We start from the raw sequence: 23,104 nt of genomic DNA, 5'->3' as shown, positions 1-23,104 counted from the left end.
AACAACTCTATTAGTAGGGCAATCTTACCCTAGAAAAGTAACTTCAGGGAGAGCAGCAGAAAAAATTTGCTCATCCATTTAGTCTTTTTTTTTTAACTGTCTTAGCCCTATAAAGCTGATATTTTCTGGAGAGCATCAGGATAAAGTTATGATCAATAAAGGTGTCATCTCAATGGCTAGTTCCTTCTACATTTACAAAAAGCTCAGCTTAAGAGAAATATGAAACATAGAGCAGTTACAGATGAGGGTGCAGACTGGATAGGTACTAATAGCAGATTTACTGTCAAAAATTTTTCCAGCATCTCAAATCTTTTCAAAATTAAGAAAATAAACTAGTATCAACACTGTGAGGGTATAACAAAAGAATGCTTTGGTGCCTTTCCAAATACCTTTAATGAAAAAGTTCTAGTTTTGTGAAGAATACCATCAAATGTCAGAACTCACTGTTATGCAGCAGCAAGCCATGCTGTTGTCCCAAAGTAATTCCCAAACATCAGGAAAAAACCCACTAAAATTCTATAGAGAAAACTAATTTTTGAAAGCAGAGGAAAGGAAAGGATGAGCAAAAGGATGGTCCTTTAATGAGCAAGGCAGCACTTGATACATGGCACAGCCTGCTGCCAAAATTCCCATGCAGAACAGACAGTACACAATGTCTAAGAACTCCTCCTACACCATCATATCTTCCCTGCAGATTTCTCCCAAAGCTGGAAAAGTGAAGCCAGCACTACCAACAACTGCAATTCCTAATCCTGCTGGAATCCCTAACCTAATGCCTGGGCCATGAACACATATTTTCTCAAGTACCACACAAGATTTGCAAAAACTTGGCACCAATGTCATCCTGCATTATTCAATTCTTACCCTAAATTAAGGGAGAGAAAACCAGGACTGCAGTTAAATCCTTTATGCCTGGAAGGGAGCAAGGCACAGCAATTACTCCACATGGCCAGCAGTGATTTCTTAACCCCACAGATAGAGAGGGAACTCTGCTGCCCTCCTTCCCACTTCCACACATCCCACTATCTGCTGAGTCATGCAGACCTTACGAAAACAGAAGCTCAACCTTTTTTTGTGAATTATCTGCTGATTGATATGGAAACAAAGGACAGTTTTGCTATAAAACCTTGCACCTAGATGTGTGTTTTCCTGGTTTATAATGCATAGACACAGAGAAAACTGAGAGACTTTCCAACTAAAATATTTAGATTAGCTATTAGGAATAAATTCTTTACTGTGAGGGTGGTGAGATCCTGTGGATTTCCCATCCAAGGCCAGGTTGGATAGGACTTGGAACAACCTGGTCTAGTGGAAGGTGCCCATGGCAGGGGGCTTGGAATGAGATGATTAAGGACCCTTCTAATGCAAACTATTCTGTAATTCAATGATAAATGTAAAAATACAGAGATGCACTTTTTGGGTTTCTATACAAACACATCATTGCTACTGTGTGGGTACCAGCCATGAATCTTAGTGATGTTGAAAAAACACACTGCCTCAAGAGCTGCTAACAGCTGGTTGCATGGATATTTTTGGACTGCTACCAGGATTTTAGCTGTGACAGACTATTCTCTGTATCTCTAAAAGATGTGACAGAAGTGTCTGTAGGATTAAGTGATTTATTCAACCTGGAGAGAACAATTCTATGAGATTTCAACAAATACACCAAGATATTTGACACTTTTCCATTTTATTGCTGTGGGCAACATCAGCACATTCAATGTCCACGTATCCATGCAGTACTCCAAAAATCCAAATTATAACTGAAGTGTTTGTCCATTAGAACATGGCACACATAATTGGCAAGACAGAGCAAAAACCTCAGCCCAGTTGTTAGGCCTCAAATCACAACACTAACAAAAAACATGCTACAAAACGCTAGAAAAGGAAAACTCCTGGTTTCTGATTCAACACATTTAACAAGTAAATATGCACAAAGAGCAGACTAAGTCACATATGGCACTTCAGCACCCCAACAGATGCTTAAAGTGCACCCCCCAAAAAATAAGCAAGTCCATCCTTACACTGGGAGCTGCAGCAAATTCCAAACTTTTTTGAAGCTCTGGTATGTGCTACCATTTGATGACAACCATATGCAGGCTGCAGCATCACACAATGGAGTGTAAATTTTATTAATGTTCTTTAAATTGATTCCTGATACAATCTACACAGCAGGATGGAAATCAGAGAAAAACTGGCCTTCAGATGCAAACCTGAAACCAACCATTTGGACAAGGCCAATAACTTTATGATCTTCAACTGTTCAAAATTCACACCTCCACAACACTGGAAGGAGCTGCCCAGGGAGCAGGTGGAGAAGGCACCATCCCTGAAAGTGTCCAGGAAACAGCTGGATGTGGCATTTAACTGGACCCTGGCACTGAGAAGGTGGTGACTGGTCAAAGGGTGGACTCTGATCTCAGGGGTCTGTTCCAACCTAATTGATTCTGTGATCAAATATGCTGAACCAGATTCCAAACTGCACTAAACAAGCTGCCTGTACAATTAGATTCACACTGTCTTTTATCAATTTCTTTAACCAGTTCTGCTCAAGCTTTTTGGTTTTTTTTAATTAGGAAACAGTGAAACTTGAATTGCATGTAAAAATAAAACCCACAAAATAACAAGGGCTGTCTTGTCCACAACACAAACATCTCAACTTCTCTTGCAATTAAGTTGGTGGCTAAATAAAAATCTATGCTTTTGTTCTACATGCTATTAATCAAGGCACTCAGGGGAATTAAATGCTCTGCACAGTCTTCCACATCAGACCATCACTAGAATCATCAGGATGAGCCTTTCTGACAGAGCCATGGTCTTCAGCATCACCAGCCTCATTGCTTCACACTTTCAATGTAAGCTGAGAACAGAATTAAAAATAGAACCATCAGCCCTCTCCTGCCTGAATAGGTTACTACATAACAGGTTTGTTATTAAATATATAATTTCTGGGTCATCTATTTCAAGACTCAAGAAAGATATCTAGTTTAATAAACAGAAAAACAGCTGTCAGATGTATTTCCTTTCACTGGCACTCATTCATAACCAACTGGCAGCTTTCATGGCCACAGGAATTATTTAACTCTACCATACCCACAAAGCCAGGAAACCCCTTTACTAAATATAGTCACGTGGCAGCATTTCAACTTCCACTTTCATTTTCTTTCCCTTTTCAAAAAGGTTTGGTATGGACTTAGCACATTTACTGCTTTTTCACTGAGCTTCTGAACACATTTTTACCTATGCTCTTCTGATATGTGCTCTGAAAGAAAAGGTGTCAGGAAAGGTTTTGTTTCAGTCAATGAGGGAAGGGAATAAACCAGTGTTTAGGGACTCACTCATATTTTTACCTCTAAGCCAGCACAGCTTTATCACCTCAGCAGGGAATTGCTAAACCCTGGCATTAAGGTGAGGCACTGAGGAGACAAACACGAGCAATCAGAGCTGCAGAGTTTATGAAAACATCTCCCATTGAGCATGCACATCAGTCCTTGTTTTGTGCCTTAACCCTGGTTTCAGCTAATAAAGCTGGGAACAAGGAGAGCTTTATTTCCCTGAGTTTTAGTTCACTTCCTGTCCAGACCATTATGGCCACCCACACACTTGAGCAAGTGCGTCACTGCACGAGTGACCAATTTTTAACTGAAGAGCTGCCAACACAACACCTATAAAATGATTTCCAGCTTCATTTTCTATAGGATCTATGATATTTATTCCAGAGATTAGAAGTCTTTAGGAATATACATTATTCAACTTGATTTTCCCCCAAATTGTCTCCTTACCACATTTATAATCCAGTCATTCAATGTTTCAACTGAAGTTTTCCAAGCTAAGATTCTGCTGTAAGAATTTCAGCCACTGGGAAAAAAACCAAGGAAGCAGAACACCTATATAAATGTTTCTCCTGCATTTAATTTGGCAGTCTTTCAATGGACAAGGTACAAGAACTATTTTGATCAAAATGCAACCAAATCTGGAGTTCTTTCATCTCTTAAGTATGAGACAACACAAATAGGAACTGTTTCTATATACACAGAAATAACAAAAACTGCATTCTTTGCACACACCACTCTTCTGAAGATTTTAATTCCCCACTTCCTCTTTCCAGCTAATTTTTCACCAGAGAAATTAAACTGCAAAAAATGCTTTACATGACTAATTAAATACTCAGATTAGAACCATTAGCATTAGCTGCAGTATATAGTGTATATATAGTACTTTATATAGTATAAAGGCACTGCAAATACATTGTCTATCTTAGTGCTCAGGATATGGCTTGCTGAACACATGAGCAACTACACAGTATTTTATATTCTCATTATTAGATGTAAAGATTCAAGGAAGAGGATGCAGCAACATGGTCTTTTCCAGTCACATTTTCTGTTAGTTTTGTCTTTAAGTAATAGAATAAAACTCAAATACTGTCTTGCCAATCTCAGTTGCCACATGAGGACCTTTTTTTTTTTTCAATCCCAGGCCTTAATTCTGGATACCTAATATATGTCTTGATATGTGACACACAGGGAGATAATGCCAGTGTTATTTCATCTCTCTCCTACCAACAAGTTTGGGTTAAATGCCTTGCTTAGCATGCAGAGCAGTGCCCAACTCTCCAGGGTTGGAGTCAAGTCATTCTGCAACAGGATCTCCATTCAGGTCACAACTCACACACATGAAATTTTTAGAAGACATCTCTTTAACAAGCCCATGTGGTTTGTACTGAAGGCTGCCACTCTAATTAATCCCTGCTTAATCTACATGTCTGAGTATAACCTGCATCACTCCTTGTCAGACTCAAGTATAAATTTGGAATATTCTAAAGCATCCACTTACAAGAAGTGTGTTTCCATGCCAGAATCAGATTTTTAAAAGGACTGAATGTTCATGACAGCTCAGAAAATTAAAGAATGAATTTAAGCAACAACTAAGAGCACATGTCAGAAAAAAAACCCAGTCCAAAGATGCACCATGAAGCAACCCTGTCTTGGGTTGGCTCAAGAAAAACCAAGAAAAACATGTGCCTCCTGCATGACAGAAAGTAAAGGATGGCACACAGGCTAGGATATAATCCATGCTCAATACCCATTATTCTGCAATCCATAGTTCCTAGATAGATTAAACTGCTTCAGGCCATGGATTAAAATTCCACATTGTTTATCAAAATATAAATAAGTAAAATAATCAAAGAGCAGTAGATGCATAGAGGCATCAAGAGGATCAATATCAGTTCTCACAATCAGGTTTAAGGAACATGTTAGTGGAATACAGAGGATACCTTTCCTTCTCCTCTAAAAAACCCAAAAATCTAATTTTACAAACATAATGACACAGAAGGATTGATCAGAAAATCCAGGTGAAAGCTCTTCAGATGCAGCAGATGACCTGCTGCTCTAGGGAGCCACCAGTGCAGACTCTGGATTTTTAGCACAAGTCCAAAACAAAGCAACAAGATTTACCTAGAGAAAAATCCTGTGAGATTTCACTGATGAGGAATGCTTGGATTAAATAAGTAGAACTTTGCATGACAAGAGACACTGTGCAAGTCACTCTGCTGTGTATCAGTGCTTTAAACAAAGAATTGAAAACAAGCAGCATAAGAGACATAGAAGCTGATCAAACCATTTAAGAATAAGGTACAGCTCTAACACAGAGAAAAGGATAATATTCACTGGAGGAAAAAAAAAAGTGAAAAAGCATATTCTGGATATTCCAACAGCCTTAATCATAGTGAGAAAGCAAATTAGATGCTAAAATCAATACAAATCTTATTTTAATAAAGTGCTTAACCAGTAGAAGAGGTAACATGGGTATTTCTAACCAGAGGCCACATTTCTGAACGTGCTGTAAGGAGAAACAAACAGCAGCTCCTTAGATCTGGGATTGAAGGCCAAGAACCTACACCAGCCTCCAGTAGTGCTGACAAAGGGGGACCTGCATGCCTCATTAGCAGCTTAATCTCACCATAAGGATTGATTATTTCCAGCACAACCACGACTGCCAAGGAGGAAACCTGAAACTGCCCCCACAATGAAGCACTTCTAGAAGGATCACAAATTGCTAGAAATGTAAATATCTCATGTACCAACAACCTGCATTTTACCCAGAGAAAGAAACCTATAAATATGTCAGTGTGAATAGCAGCAGTCCACATTTAAAATTAAATCCCCAGTATACATGAAATTGTACAACACAGCTACAGAGCAGCACAAATTCAGGAGCTTACCTGGGGAGGATAATTGCTTTCTGAAGACCATCTTGAGGACTGATCATTTGGCCTATCCACCAAGATATTCCTAAGAAACAAGAAGCCAAAAGTAATTTAAGTAACAGCTACGTATTTTACATCTGAAATAAATGTGTTGTACATTCAGATCAGTAACATCCTCATACAACTGCCTAAATCATTAGCTACAGATTCAGGTTCTACCCCTTCTTTATTAAAGATTTTCTACATTACTGTTTCACAGAAGCCATCAAAATACGCCTTCAAGCTTTGTGGTTGTGAAACAGAGCTCCAAGTTGTGAAATAAAAAAAACTTCAAATTGTGAAATAAATGTAAAACAGATGAATTTACATAGGCCTAAGTCCGTAATGAAGTGGAAAAAAAGAGTTTATACACCTCAGTAGGGCAAGAACTTTTCAATAAGGTTGAAATGATGAGCAGCTGGAGGGTTAGTCAGCCAAAAACTCTTCTTTAGTAGATAGGCAATGCTGGAAGGGAGACAGAGGGCTGCTAACCCACTTTAAGCTTTCCTGGACCATAGAAAGATGACCACCCGAGTCATGCCAAATTTTAACAAGTATTTTTCAAGAGCTACAAGCCTAGAACAACACATAAGCAAGCAGAAGTTCAACTCTTCAACAGCAAAACCGAGTTTCTTTCTTCACTTTGAAATAGCACAACACTCTGGTATTTAATAAATTCAAAATAGTTGTTTTTTGGCTAAAATGAAACCAATCCATCATGAAAGTTACATGACACATCTGCTTTCTCTTCCATAACCATGCAGTAAAGCTCACATCCCAGATTAAACTAAAAACAAAACAAAAAAAAAAAAAAAACTAACTAAAAATCCCTAAAATACATATAATTATTGGCAAGGTGACAATGCACCACCTGCTGGACAGGGCTTGTGAGCTCCACCACTTCCAACTAACGAACTTGTCAGCTCATAAAACTTATGTAAAAAGAAGGAAACAGTCATCAAAAGGCTTCTGCCATCTCCATCTGCTGTGTAGGAGGAAAAGAACACGAGCATCTGGATTACTACAAAGGGCTGGAGGAAAAAGTGCTCCAATGAAAGCTCCAAAGGGAATGAGGTTAAGTCAGAGGTTGAGCATTACCAGACAAAAATTAGCTGGCTTTTTCCACACTGGGCAGCCCAAAATCACCACAGTGGCAACAGTATCCAGGCAGTCCCACCATGAGACAAGGGACAGGGCCAGCAGCCACACCAGGGTGGCCTCTTAAATCTGAACACTTTTGAGAGCTGGCCAAGTGGCTGTGTCTATGCACAGGCTTGGAGAACACCTCCGGATTTTCACACAGTGCAGGAATAAAAGTGCAGTTCCCTCTCCTTTTAGCTGATTCCCATCATAGCACAGTATTTATTAACACAGCCACACCAGCAGCGACCCAGGTCTGTGGCTGCATTATTCACCCATCCCCACTTGGGAAAATGCAATGGAACAGCACTGCCCTCTGCTCCAATCCCATCAAACACAAAAAACATGGCTCTACATAACTCAACATCCAGCTAAGAACATCATCTGCAGTGCAAAGAGGATCAGTTCCAAGAGAAAACCTGGCACTGTCTTGAATTACAACTGGGACAAAACAAATGGCTCTAAGCAAAGGGAAGAATTTGGGAACTGAGACACAAATTTCTAATAAAAGCTGCCAGTCTGAAAGCTAAGTCACCATTAGAAACCACAAGACACTTGCTTTGGAGAAGAATCACCTGCAGTCTTCTGTACCATGCCACAGACAAGACTTGGTATTTAATAAATTCTTAATACCTCTTAGTATCTGGAGAGAAAAAAAAATGCTAAACTTAAAGATACGTATCTTATATTAAATACATTAGGGATAAAAAGGCAGATAAAATTAGATAATGCTGTATGGCTTTTCTCCTTTTTGGAACTTTATCCTAATCCTGGAACACAAGACAAGTTATCCTACGGAATAAATTTTATTTATGATTCCATTACATTTGTTTAAACATTAGACAATAAACTCTTCGTACATTGAGCAACACTCGCAGGAATTGGCACTGCTGCATGGTCAGATAATGCCCAGCTGGAAAGAGGCATTTTGTACCTGGGACAGATCCCAAATACCATATTTTTAGAAATAGATTTGTTTGCTTCTCCAGGTCAAAGATTTGCCACAACCAAGGAAGATCTCAATCAGTACAGCTAGACCAGATAAAAATCGTTCCATAGAGAGAGAAAAGGAACAGGCAGCTCACACAAAATAAAGGCTAAAAAGAGACGTGAAAGATAAAGATAGCAGTATCAATGGAGTTAGAAATGTTAAAATACATGGGTTATTAACTTATTAAGATTCAACAAACAGTGAAGACCTAAGTCCATATGAACAAAGCAGATTTGCCATAACAGTTGAGGAAAATTCATGGATCTGGAGGAATCCAAGCACTGCACCAGCCATGAGGCAATAAAAAACAAACAAACTCATGTCCTAACAGCAGATGTCTTTTTCCATGTAAAGCCCTTTTTCTGGACATCACAAAACTCCTACACAGCACCCGGAGGGAGGCTTTGCAGATATGACACCTAGATTAAAATCTGAGAAGTGAAAATTCCATTAACACAATGACTTCCCATGCTATTTTCACAAGACATTAAAAAAAAAAAAATAAATAAATAAAAAAGAGGGTATTTGTAAGCCCTCGAGCTACCACAAGTACCGATGGGTTTACACAAGCTTTTCCTGTGAAAAAAGCATCCCATTAAACGTGGTTTGAGATAACTTATCATCATCAGCTGTGGATACAAGATCAAGTCTGGCATGAATCTGCAACACTGCCAAAGGGACCATCCCACCCACTTGCAAAGGATCCTCCCCCTCCCTACACCAGCAGCTATAATAAAGATTTGCATAAATAACTTATTTCGTCAGATCAGCTCATACCAGCACAAACTGAGCCTGAAAGATGAGCAGTTAGATTGGGAAAAGGGGTTCCCACTGGAGTGAACTCCCAATCCCCCCTTCCCACTGGTAAGAAAGTACTAAAAAAAAAGAGATGACGTGGCACCTCTGCTATGAGAAGCAAAGCAGGAGGGGCCATTTTATTATTATTAACACCACAAGCAATTCCAGAGGCAGCCCTGGTGTGCCTCATTTTCTAACCTGGCTGCCTGCACAGCTATCAGCAGCTAAGCCTTACTGTAAGCATTCATAGCTAAAAATTGGATGGCTCCATGCAGAAAGCTCTTGGCAGAGCACAGTGCAAGTTTCTTTTTATTACCCGGGCAGACACTGGTCTCACAACTGCTGGAAGGAGATAATTTTTCCTTTTACCAACCCAGAAATGGTCATATCCTTTGTGCCCACAGTTGGCTGATCTCTGCTGGAATGACAGAGATGTCCCCACGACCTGGGGACTTCTCTGTACAAAGAGCTCTGTGGGTTCAGGCATGACAATCACTAAGGGAGAGTTTTCCTTTGCTCCAGTGGAGAAGAGAGAAATAAGATGACTTTGCAGAATACGCTGCTAATTAGGTTTAAGGCAGCTAAAATTTGCATCTAACCTAAATATTTCCATGGAGCTGCTATTAGGGAAATCCATGACTTTAGGAATGAGTCTTTAAGAATAAACAAATCCTAAACACTCTCTTTGCTTGGCACATTCACATGGCTCTTCAGAGAGCAGCTGAGCAGGAAAGGGCACAGGCTCTACTGAGAGGACTTGGAACTCAGATTTCTTCTTCAATACCACAGAGCCACCACACCATTACACTGCACTTGGAGTGCTAGGAAAACACAGACTGGCTGGAAATGGACTAAATACTTGCTCCAGGGCTGTCCATGTGATGATTCCTTCAGTTTTTCCTACAACCATCCCAAAAGAGATTGGGAAGAGCATAGCAACTGGAATACACAGAGTAGAATTTCCATCAAGTCCACTGTAAGACGTGGTGGACCAAACTATCCCAAACATGCAGAACTCTGACAGCAGCCAGCAGAAAGCATCCACAGAGATAATCCTGCCCAGCCTGGACACTGGAATGTACACACAGCCTTAACCAAGAAAAACAAGGGGGGAAAAAATTACTTATCACCTAAAAACCCAATCGATCTGGAAAAAACTAAAGTTTGTTTTTTTTTTTTTTCTCCTGCAACTCCCATAACTCACTATAAGCCATGCTGGTTTCCAACCACCTGGCTGCAATGTTTGAAAACCTGCATGTACCTATGGCTGTCATCTAAAGCCAAGTCAAAAAACACTTTTTAGGTTCTGCTACAGCTTCTCTCCCTCTCACTGGAAAAGTTCTCTGCTAAGAGTGGCAGAAGAACATCAAGACATGAAAACATCTAATTGAAACACAGTAAAAGCATGTTAAGTTATCATGCAGACAGTTATTATGCAGATCCATTCAGGAAAAAAAGTGTAGGTTTTGGGGTTGCTTTTTTACAACCTCTTGCATAGCAAAACAAAGTTTGAATAGAACATGTACAGGAGTGCACAGTTTTCAATATAATAATGTCATGAGATTGGCCAACTTCTGCTCAGTTGTTTCATTTCCTTAGCAGTCTCACACTTTCACCCAGTATATTATAAACCTATTTCTATCAAAAACAATATAGCTTAATAAAAACAGCATTACAAAAATAAACTAAAGAATTTAGAAATATTACAGAAATATATTCAGATCACAGCTGACTATACTGGACAACAAACCTGACATTACTTAGCTCTGGCCTAGAAACAGCCCAATTATAATCAGGTTCTCAATTTTTTCAATGAAAAGCTTAATTCTGTTTTTTAAGCTGCCTACCATCACTGCCAGACCAGCCAAAATGCTTCTTAAATGCTAAATGACCCTGTCACAAACATTTCCAGTAAGGAAAGTTAGGAAATACTTTTTGTTTTTTCTCCCCTCATCTAGTTAAGACTTTCAAAAACTTTTTTCATTCATCAGCTCTTCCTCGAGACATACAGGAATTGAAGTAGTATTAATAGTGACTAAAACTGCAGCAGGGTAGGCAGGAAGTCACAGAATCACTTGGGGTTGGGAAAGCCCTCAGATCATCAGTCCAACCATTAAACCAGCACTGCCAAGGCCACTGCTAAACCATGTCCCCAAGTGCCACATCCACATGTCTTTAAAATCCCTCCAGGAATGGTGACTCCACCACTGCTCTGGGCAGTGCTGGACAACCCTTTTGGTGAAGAATCCCTTCCTGATATCCAATCTAAACTCTCCCCTGGCAACTCTTGAGGTCATTTCCAAGTTATCCCAGCCCAGTAAATAACTTCTATTCCAGTGACACTCAACCCTAAATCACGGATTAAACTTTTGACTGTATCACTGAGAGATTCAAATCCTTGGTGGCAAAAGCTCCCAGCTCCAGGCTGGGAATATCAGTATTAGCACAGAGGAAAAACAAACAGGAGAAAAAATAAAGTCAGGCTTATTTACTCATGTTGGTAGCCACAGTAACTTCACACATCACAGATGATTACCAGCCTAATTGTCCCAACATTTAGGGATTATAGTTTAGATGCAATTTCACTGCTAAGTGATGCTGAGAATCTTCTAAGCTTGAAAAATTACCAAGGTTCATTCTCTCCCTGCACTGTCTTTAGGTTTAAATTTAATAACTCTTAGATCACTACAACAAATCTTTTCTATGTACTTTAATTAATGTCTATCTGCTTTTTTAAAGAAAATAACTTAAAAAATTAGTGATATTAGTGAACTCAGTGATTGTAAGATCATCTGATGCAGCTTCTTTTATTCATTTCATACTCTGTGTTCACCTGTACATATTATTATCCTCAATAAGGATATTTAAGCAAGGATATCTGAATTCCAACCTTTTAACCAAGCCTAGGTTAAGATACCAGAAGACTCCCTGAGTAGAAATAAATCCCTGGCTTAATAAAGAGACCAAGAATAGCATGAATTCTGCCCTTCAAGACTCAAGGAAAAAGATGAAGAGATTACATTCTTCAGTTGACTGAATTTGTAGCCAACAGATAAAACACTGGAATAAAATCTCCCAAACTTTAAAACATCAGCACTGACAATCACTGGATAACAACGTTCAGTTTTCATTTTGAGAAAATCTCCTATCTAGCTTGAAAATAGTTTGGATTGTGTGTGAACATAGGGATTTCAACTGCCAGCAATCACAGCAAAATCACTGAACTTTGACTTTCCAAATGTACCACAGTTCTGGTGGAGCAGCCCACTTCAGCACTGCTCACTTCTCATTGCCAAAAATATTTTCTTGGGATGGAACAGATCTTTTTTAAGTAGATTAGAGGAAAGCAGCCCATCTATGTAAATTCCTTGTGCTGTATTTTGGAAGCATCACAACCTCAGTAGAGTATTTTTGTTTGACTAATGCACATATGGAAAAACTTAGTGAAGGCCAGGAAGTAGATCAAGGTCTTCCACGATTTCACAACAGTGCAAGGATGCTCTTCTATTCCACAATATCTGCAATAATTTCACTCAGGGGAAGCCATAAAACCAGACTCAGTGATTACATGTAAAGATATACATTACTAATGTAAGCCATAAACACATCTTTAGTACTCATCAGCACTGTAACCTCACACCCAGTAAAAGTTCACCCAAAAAACTGATGCCTGTAAAAGAATTTAAAGCAGACTATGTTCAAAAAAACAGACTGAATCTCCCTCATGCCCAAATTGATGTCAGGTTTGGAGATTTTTCCAACAAAACTCTATGGAAAATGCCTCCTGGTTCCAGGTAGGAAAACTTTCACAGCCTTCCTTTCAGAATTAAGTTTCTCTCACTGACAGTGCAACTCATGGAATGTAGAAGACAAAATACTGATCTGGGAAAACAAGGAAGTATCAGACTGTTAAATGCTGGTTATGAGGAAAAACACAGTACAGGTCAAACATTTGACCCAGGATTACATTAGGGAATAATTCCTTATTTTGGATCAATATACATAATTCATGCTAAAGGATACAGCAGTTCCCAGGCCAAAATTACTTCCATATTTGGCAGCTTCCAAACCCTGTAGCAGAAACCAGGATTTTTAGAAGACAAAATTGAAAGTTGCTGTAGTACACTGTCACATAAGGGTGGAGTGGGAACTCATTCATCAGTTCCTTATTCACAGGTCAATTTACCTAAACCAAATTTTTACCTCCAATTTAACACTGTGTTAAGAGCATCTCTTTACTAACAAAACTTTCAATTCCAGAACAGGCTAGGAAATTGCTGTTTAAATATAATTACCATAACAGCCAAATGCTGTTTAAACTATGTACCCACAGAAAAGGATTCCAAAAAAATACAGGTCATGTCCTAAATGGAGTTACAATGTTTTTTCAGGCACCTTCCCAAAGCTTGAGCATGACATTATGAACCCAGCCAGTCTCAGGAGGAAAGGCAGGGAAGACCAAGGAAAACACCACCAAATTCAAACTAACCAGAGCACAATTTTTATCCATGATGAAGATCCTGTCCTTTTCCAGGAACAGCAGAAGGTGCCAGCAGAGGAAGAGCAAGTGTTATTAGCCAGTCTGCTCCTGCAGTTTAAATTCAGATGTGCAGGCTGCTGTCCTTAACTTAAATAGATGGTTGTGCTCCTTGATTCAAAGTTGATCCAGGAAATAATTTCTCAAGGATTATGCACACTGAGTTGCAAGTAATGACTGAAATAGCAACTACCTAAAGCAACAAGCCACTCTACATCTTCAGGGCTCCTCCTCCTTTCCAGTAACTGGTGTATTGAGGAATTCAGACCCAGTGAACTTACAGCTCACCCCTCTCACAAAATTCAACAGGCAAAAAAAACAAATTACATCTGGGTTTACAGGTTTATATGAAAGTGTAATTAAAGTCAAGCACTGGCTTGCTTTGGAACAAATCACCATCTATGTACATGACATAATCAGTGCTACCCAGACCACTTAATCTCAGCAAAAAAATCAGGATCAGATCACAAAACTGATGGTGGTGATAAACCTGACCATTCCACCAGCAATCTGATAAATGAATGTACAGAATGAAAACCCATATTCTTTGCCATTAAGAAAGAAAATCAAGCAGACTGCACATGATGCCTGAGCAACAACATTTCTCCCAAGGAAAGCTCTGCCCCAATAACTAGTTAGTCTTTAAACCAGTAATTAGTAATTAAAGGTTGGAAAACTTTTATTAAGCTCACAGGCTATACAGCCACATACACAGTAAATTATCCACAATCTGATGATGTTAACACCTCCTATGAAAATTTTACATTCTTAATGCTCCTGTAAAATGCCATCCCAGAATAGGCTGTACATCAGAGCACTACAGGTTCTGCCAGGTTGGGCACACCAGGGAACCTGAGCAATTAGCATTTCACCTTCCTCCTTCTGCCAGTGAATAAACCTGTCTAATCTCTTAAATAATGTCTATATTTTAACTGGAGCCTAATGAGATTTCTCCTGATACTACAGCACCTGTGCTTTTACCTGGGGAGTAAGAGATATCACAACTCCTAATTCCTCATAACTTCATAATTTTGTGATTTTTTTTTTTTAATGCCTCCACCTCTGACATTTTTCTTTCTCACTAGTTAACTTGATCAGATACCAAAGAAGCATTTTATAGTTATGTATTCAGTCTGTAAGCAGCTTTATTTTCTACAGAAATATTTTACTCTGAAAACACTGAATTTCAGCACTCACAGAAAAATCCTAGGCTACAGAAGTGATGTAAACAAGAGGGGAAAATGCCTGTCAGAATGTTCATGAGGTTGTCTAGAAACATCCAGAAAGTCCACACAAACAAGCAGAGGGGAAAAAAATATTTTCCAGCAGCCACTAGAAAGGACAAAAAGCAAAACTGAGAGCACTTCTATACACAGGGCTCAGCTGAGAGCAAAGGAGTGGGTGAGCTCACTGGTTAGGCAGGGTTTGCATTCCCTGTTTATTTTAATAACTGTGGCAAGTATTGATCACTAGTGAAAGTAATCAGCAGTTACAGAGCCAGCCCTGTGCCTGTTTGCCTTCCATACCTAAAGGTAAAACAATTACAACAAGCAAAGTGATTGGCTATCTCAAAATACTGAAGTAAAGCTAGAAATGCTAACAATTTAAGCTGAAAAAAGTACATTAATGCTTATTATTGGTGCAAAAAAACCTCCAAAGTCACAGTTCTACAACTCTTCCACCACTGGGGTCTGGTTTAGATGGCTTTAATCTGCTTAGACCTCAGCAGAAGGTATCCTCACCTTGTAAAGGAAACAGAGCTTGGGCTCAGGGAACATAATATTAAAAATAAACCTTTTCATTAGTCATGACTGATCTCAGCTTGAACATGAGATTCTTCAAGAGCTGGATGCATCTACAAAGACATTTATGAACCTCTAAAGTACAGATCTGAGTCATCAGTTTCAGAAACAGAGAACCACAATTCACTGGCCACAAACACATGTTTTATTCCTATTACAAAAATCTCAGTGATCACAGGAGCTGGAATTCAGGTTATTTTCCACCTGGGGTTTTTTGTTTGTTTGTTTAGGCTTGTTGTTTTTAATCCTTCTGGACTTTACCCCAAGAAGTTTGCTACATGTGCTCTCTTCACTTTCTTGCTAAGGTTTTGCAAGATTTGAAAGATTACAGTAAACTTCTTTCAGAGCAGATCACTACAGAAGTGCATTTTAGTCTGGCCAGGAACCTGCTGGTTCATAACTAGAAAGTAAAAAATATTGCAATTACACTTTAAAAGCCTATGAGTCACTCATATTTTACTATCAAAGTATCTTCCACTAAGTTTTCTTCCCTTAGTTTGATGGAAAAACACAGAACCAACGAATAAAATTATTTTGAGTGTATTTTAACAAATCAACTGGATTTTTCCCTGTTCCAGGACACTGCCTAGAAAGAAACAGAGTTATTCAGTCTTCACCATATGACACCACTCCATGCATCAAACTGGAGAAGACTGGAATTCTCTGAAAAACTGAAATTGACTGTAAAATAGATAAAAGTGAGTTGCAGTGAAAAAGTGACACCAACTAAGAGATTGGTTTCTTATCTGATAATTAAATACCATTAACAATCTTAATTTATATTCTTAATAACAACCTTAGCACAAGAAATAAACAAAATGCTAATTAAAAATCCTGAAGTCAAACACAGGAAACATACTGATCCTCCTCTACAGAGATTTCATACAGGGAAACCTGAAGGACTAAAAATTTGAGGAACAGAAACAGGATGAACATTCCTCACTAAAGTATGTGAATAGAGGAACACAGCAAAAAGCTCTTGTTAGTGTCTGAAGTGGGATTTCAGCTGTATAAAACAGTGACAGAAGGACCTGAGTGCACTACCAAACACAAAATGCCATGAGGCTGATGCAGCCACTGGAACCCACAGCCCCAGGATAAAGTCATCTGGCAATAAAAACAGAGTACACAGCTGCCATTGCACAGAGCACAGCACTTCACCTCAGGAGGAAGTTCAAACTGAAGCAGGTACAGAAACAGGCCACTAAAAAAGTCAGATATGAAGTGCTTCTCTCAGTGGAGAGCAAGAGCTTTTGGTTCTGTTTCCTACCAGAAAAAACCAAAAACAAGTAGGTGCAAGGCATGCATTACCTTCTATAACTTTATTCCCTCCTAGTCCAGAAAGAAACCAAGTGATTGAGCTCATGACTTCCTGCAGGAGGGCAGAGAAGGGAGAGGAATGAAGCCCATCTCCCTGTCTCTGCTCATGTCTAAAGACACCAGCACTCATTTGTGCCACTGGAGTCACTGCCAGTACTGGGTCAGTCCCCTGTGAGGCAGGGAGCAGCTTCCCCTGAGGCTCCATTCCTTTGGGAAGGAACCTTGGAGAGCAAGGAATGGATCTGACAGAGCTCAGGCAATGGGCTGGGCTGATCATTTTCCAAGTTGGATAAGATGAAGCCTCTCAATGCACCAGTGCCTCTGCACAGGCAGAGCATCTCTGGAAACAACAGATGTTTCAACAACAAATTCCCTCTTGGATCAATTCTCTTCCTAAAGTCTTCTTGCTGGTACAAACCAATAGACAACAATTCCAGTGACATGAAAAACAGGAGAACTACTTCTTTTCATTAAGACAATCCTCACTTAATGTCTGGACAGGTCCTTGCAAACATGCAGGTAGCTGAAGCACTGGTAAAACTGCCAGAAAGTGGATCCAGCACTAAGTAATCCTCCAGTGCCATCACCAAATGCAAGAGGAATGACACTGGCATTCAGCAGAGGAAGTTTCTCTGTCACTGAAAGAAAATTAATGTTTTTCAACAGACTACTGATCCTCAACTAGAGTATGACCAGAAAGGTCTTTGAAAAACACTTTTTGTTTTACTCTGTTTAGGCTTTTTTTAATTAAAAGTGAGGTTATCAGATGACTTCAGTGTTCTGAAAAGTTTCAATGTCAGTTCAGCATCACATAAGCAGGTGAGATGTCACCAGACATCTGATTTCTTCCCTGATCAGCAGTGATGAAAGTTTTACATTCCATAACTTTGTTTTACATTTAAAACCATACAACTACTTAAGGCATGTGTTTAAATCATGCTTAATTCCTCTGCTGCTCCTCCCTGAGCACTTTGCCTGCAAGACCACAACTCCCAACAAGAAGCAATAATATTTAATAAGCTGTATATTCATTCCTACATACATGAGGGCAGAGCCTCTCCTTCAAGGTTAAAGTGGTTTCTTTCTAGCTATGCCAGCAAACCCATTTAAACTACAGTATAACCTGAATTCCCAATGTCATAGAATCATGTAGGTTGGAAAACATCCTCAAAGATCAAGTTCTTCCAGACAAGCATCATTTTGTTCTACATATTAAATACTAGGACAACCTTTAGTTCTATGTGCATGTTCATCCCACAGGGTGTTATGGTCTTGTCCCAGCAATTTTCAAGATTTCCATCTTCAGTCCATCCCCAAAAACCCACCCTCCCATATATTTCTTGTTAAACTTTCTCTTTTTGAGAGGCTGATCACAAATCACAGGTCAAAGCCTCTCCTTTCCAATTCAGACTATATTCCAGCTCTCTCCCAGACCATGGGAATAAAAAGTTAGCAAGCAAAAACCAAAACTTCCATAGCAAGACAGCACATGAGGACCAGAATCCCTCAGACCAAGGTCAGCACACTAGAGAACAACCCCATTGCTGGGATCATAGTGCTTAAAAGCAGATAAAATTGTTTTCACTGATGACAAGCACTTTTAAATAACATCTTAAAAACAACAAAATGCAAGGTCACACAATTGTTATTGTTAAATACCAGCCCAGCAACAGGAATGGGAATTTGTATCAGGGAAGGCATTAAGGACTTTGGGCAGCACTGCAGATGCCACGTGAACATTAATTCCTGACACGAGTCTGTAGCAAAAGGGACTAATGGGAGCCTTGGAAAGGAATACCAAGGAGAAAGACAATACTCTGTGTTTATATAGCATCACTGAGATCAATAATGGACTGTCACCCCTCTCCTCAGGGACCAACACTTTAATAAGATTTTAAAAGCCAGAAATGCCTGTAGAAATAACTACAAGACCATCAGAGACTTGGAAGAGGCACCCTAAGGGCAAGCTGTTTTAACAGGAAAGGTAAAGGGATGGCTTAATTATCACCAAAGATTACCAATTAGAAAAGAAACCAGTTCTTTTTCACATCTAACCCAGAAAACATACAGAAAAACAAAACAATTTGGAGTTTAGTTAAAAACCTGTTTTTAGAGGTTTGCCTGATTTTGGAAAGTGGAGATAATTGAGGATATTAATAATTAACAACTAAGGCAACTCTGTCACTTGTTGACAGCAGGTAAATTCAGGATACATCAATCAAAGGTCAGTAAATGCAGGACAATCAATGATCAGATGAGTCTCAACAGCCCATAATGACCTCGTTGTGCTGTGACCCCAGCAGTCCTCCCGAATTACAGCACCAAGGATGGCTTATCCACAAGGTGTATACCAAAAACATCACACCTAAACCACGCTGTGATCACTCCAAACTTGGCTCAGCAACAGAGGAATCCCACAGGCTGCAGCTGGATGCCATATGGTCAACAGAGGATGGGATGAGTTGGTACAGCAGCACAAGCCAATGGCTGTAACAGCTCCTGCCAACCCCAAATTCCTAAAGGCAGGCGATTAGGGCAGCAGTGACACCCTTCCCCTAAAATGGGAGTGACACAGCTCAGCATGCCATGGGTCAGGGGCAGGAGAGGATGCCCAGCTGCCAAAAAACACAGAGCCCGCAGGCACCTGCCAGAGGCAGGGCGGGGCAGGAGGGGCACTGACCCTTCTCCTTGTTTCACCCACCAACTGAGCAGCCTCTCCCACAGCAGCACCCAAAGCCGGGCTCAGCCTCTCCCACAGCAGCACCCAAAGCCGGGCTCAGCCTCTCCCCCACAGCAGCACCCAAAGCCGGGCTCAGCCTCTCCCCCAGCAGCACCCAAAGCCGGGCTCAGCCTCTCCCCCACAGCAGCACCCAAAGCCGGGCTCAGCCTCTCCCACAGCAGCACCCAAAGCCGGGCTCAGCCTCTCCCACAGCAGCACCCAAAGCCGGGCTCAGCCTCTCCCACAGCAGCACCCAAAGCCGGGCTCAGCCTCTCCCACAGCAGCACCCAAAGCCGGGCTCAGCCTCCCCCACAACAGCACCCAAAGCCGGGCTCAGCCTCTCCCACAGCAGCACCCAAAGCCGGGATCAGCTTCTTCTCTTTAGCTGTAACCTTCCTTTGCCCGTACCTCGTGCTGAACCTACCCCCCAAACCTGACTCTCCAGGTCTCCCCATCTAACTCATCACACCAAACCTGCAAGCCCAGACCCTCTGCCCCACGCAACTCCCCCCAAATCTCTTCATGAACCACCTCCCAGACACAGCCCCGAGTGATGGTGCCCTGTCCCTGAACCTCCCGCCCTGCTGAGGGGCTCCTGCCCCACTAACACCCCCAAGTCCTGCAGCACACACCTCTGTCAAACGCAGCCCTGCTGAAGAGAACCCTCTCACACACAGCCACCCAAACTCTGCTGCAGAGACCCTGCTCACACATGGTCCCCCCAAATCTGCCGCACGGAGCCCTGTGACACACAGAACGCCGCTCGCACACCGCTCCTGTCCCGCTCCCACTGCCGCGGCCTCTCCGCGCAGGCCTCAGCGCGGGGCCCGCGCAGGCCCCACACAGGCCCAGCCGCCCGGCCACCCCCAAACCCGAGCCCGGAGCGCGTTCCACGCACGGCGCCGAGCCTGGCACTCACTCGGGCAAGTAAGTGGAGGAGAAGCTGCTCCAGCGGTGCAGGCTGTAGCCCAACACGCGGCTCTCAGCGCCCGCCGGACCCGCCGCCGCCGCCATCTTGTTGTCAGCAGCGGCCCCGGCAGCGACCGCGGGGGGCGGGGCCGAGCTCTTAAAGGGGCCGCGCTCTTAAAGGGGCCGCGCCGGCGGGGGTGGGGTCGCTCCGTGGGGTTCGGGGAGCGGCTGAGGGGCCGCTCCGTGGGGTTCGGGCGCTTTTCCCTGGGGCTGAGATGCCGTGAGGGGTTCAGGGGTGCTCAGAGGGGCTGAGGGAGTGCCCTGAGGGGCTCGGAGGGCTGTGGGTCTGAGGGGGGCACTCTGAGGGGCTCGGAGGGCTGTGGGTCTGAGGGGACACTCTGAAGGGCTCGGAGGGCTGTGGGTCTGAGAGGGACACCCTGAGAGTCTCAGAGGATGCCCTATGGACGTGAGGTGGCCTGAGAGGCTGGGAGGGGATGTGAGTCTGAGGGGGTGCCCTGAGGGTCTCAGAGAATGCTCCATGGAGCTGAGGTGTCCTGAGGGCCTCGGAGGGGCGATGGGTATGAGGGGGTGCTGAGAGGGGCTGTGGGTCTGAGGGGACACTCTGAGGGTCTCAGAGGATGCTCCATGGACCTGAGGTGGCCTGAGAGGTTCGGAGGGGCTGTGGGATACCCTGAGGGGGTCAAGGATGCCTCAAGGGTTTGAGGTGAGCTGAGAAGTTTGGGGAATGCACTGTGGGGATGAGGGGCTCAGGGGGTGCCCCATGAGGCTCCAGAGGGATGCCCTGAGGGGCTCAGGTGAGCTGAGAGTGTTAATTAGCAAAATAAACGCTCGTTCCCTGACTCCATGCAGGTGGGATTCAGAAAGGGATCAAGAGAAACCCATTGAGGTTCGATCCTACACTGATTCCTGGAATCATAAAATTGCTAAGGTTGGAAAAGACCATCAAGTCCAACCATCAATGCAGCAACGACAGTAACAGCACATAAACTGGGGATTCTTTGACAAGCTTCTCTCTGTCTGAAGCTGTTGCAAGGTTTTTCCTGAGGAAGGGAGATGTTTTCATCCAGAGCCTCCAAAGTAAGGGGGGAAATTGGGACACCCCTGGGGGAGCTCTGGGCTACTTGAGAAAGAAAAAAAGATATTTCAAGACCAGGGGGAGGGAAAAAAAAAAAAAAAGCCAAACCAGTAAACCACTGTCTGTTGGAAATGACAGATTGGAGAGATATTATGAGGCAGGACAGCAGGATGCCTGGCTAGATTAAATTAGCACTAGGATTCTTTTTTTTTTTTTTTTTTTTCCCCTTTATTTTAGGAAAGTGAGTGAGAATGTGGCAGCAAAATCTGCCTGCGGATGAAAAACTCGCTCAGCAGCCTTGAAGGCTGAACATCAACTGGGTGTTTCAAAAGTGAGGGGGAGCAGAAAGCACTTCATCTCAAGACCCCTTCCCAGAGGGGGGTTTGCTGTGTTTTCACTGCTATCAAAGCCACACGGCTCAGCAACAGCACAACAGAATCCATGGATGAGGCACAAACATCCACATCTCCTTCTGCTGCTTCACTAACGAGGCCTTTTGAAGTTTGTGGCCTTCCTGTGGCATTTCAGACTTCATTTATCCCAGCTCCAGCTCCCCTCCTGAAATTACCACAGGAGCAATACAACAAAAACTTTGCTGGTAATATACTCCCAACCTCAGAGGGAGACATGCCACCTCAGTATTCAGAACCTTGCTAAAAACCAGCCCAAGGGGAGCGATGCCTTGTGAAACCTGTGACCTCTGAATGTGAAATTTAGGGGATTTAGAGTGGGGGTAAGAGCCCTGCAGCAGCCAGGAGGAGGAGGAAAAGGAGGAAGAGGCAGCAGCTCACTGCTGCACAGTGAAACCACCCCAGGATTTCTCTGCCCAATATCCTGTTACCACTTGAATCAAGACCTGGATGCCAAGCCAGCGTATTTTTAGCACATTTTGGACTTAAAGTGAAAGGAATGCTGGTGAAATACACAGTACTGACAGCCCTGGAAAATCTTTATTCATCTGCAGCACAAGCAGCAGGGAAGGCTGTGAAGAAGCAGAGCAATCCAAAGCTGCAAACTGAGCCCTCTGGTCCTTCCAGCTCAGCCTGCCCAGTCCTGTGCAGTTACCAGTGGCTGCTGAAGAAGAGTTTTTTTCCACACTCTGAGTGGACAGAGCATGGTGGGGAGGAGCATGATGTGCAGGGCAGTGTTGTGCTGCAGATTTGGACACTCTGCAGCCTCTGGATGAGCTCTCTGTATCCCAACCAGGGCAGCTGCTGGAGCCCAGCTGGTGGCAGGGTCTTGGAAGAGGGAGAGAAAACTCAGAAAACACAAGTAAGTGAACCCCACTGTGCTGGTCCAGGCCTGTGCTGTGCTTGCTCTGCCAATGTAACACTGGATCTGAGGAATGTGGGGAGCCCAATGGCACCAACATGCCTCATCCTGCCTCCAGCAGTGACTGAGACCATTGCTCCAGAAAGTACCATAAGGAGGGCACTTACACATAGAATCACAGAATCCTTAAGGTTGGAAAAGACCTCTAAAACTATCAAACAATGCCAAATCCCCACTAAACTATATCCCCAAGTGCCACATCTACAAGATTTT

General features: G+C 42.3%; 1 protein-coding gene across 4 annotated transcripts in view; it reads right to left on the bottom strand.

Annotated features, from left to right (window-relative positions):
- MKLN1 (muskelin 1) overlaps positions 1-20,608 on the bottom strand; it is a 92,509-nt gene extending 71,901 nt beyond the window's left edge. The window contains exons 1-2 of one of the 4 annotated variants that reach the window (XM_079303976.1): positions 20,474-20,608; positions 6,224-6,293 (exon numbers count right to left, since the gene is read on the bottom strand). In XM_079303976.1, the coding sequence (XP_079160102.1) occupies positions 6,224-6,293; positions 20,474-20,568 (165 nt within the window). In that variant the 5' untranslated portion in view covers positions 20,569-20,608. The remainder of the gene's footprint in view (positions 1-6,223; positions 6,294-20,473) is intronic. The other 3 variants (XM_079303977.1, XM_079303978.1, XM_079303979.1) reach the window with 3 other exon arrangements.
- Between the last annotated feature and the right edge of the window lie 2,496 nt (positions 20,609-23,104).

This window comes from Erithacus rubecula (assembly GCF_903797595.1).
Source record: "Erithacus rubecula genome assembly, chromosome: 4".
Taxonomy (NCBI): Eukaryota; Metazoa; Chordata; class Aves; order Passeriformes; family Muscicapidae; genus Erithacus; species Erithacus rubecula.
This window is presented reverse-complemented; position numbering and strand designations above follow the sequence as displayed.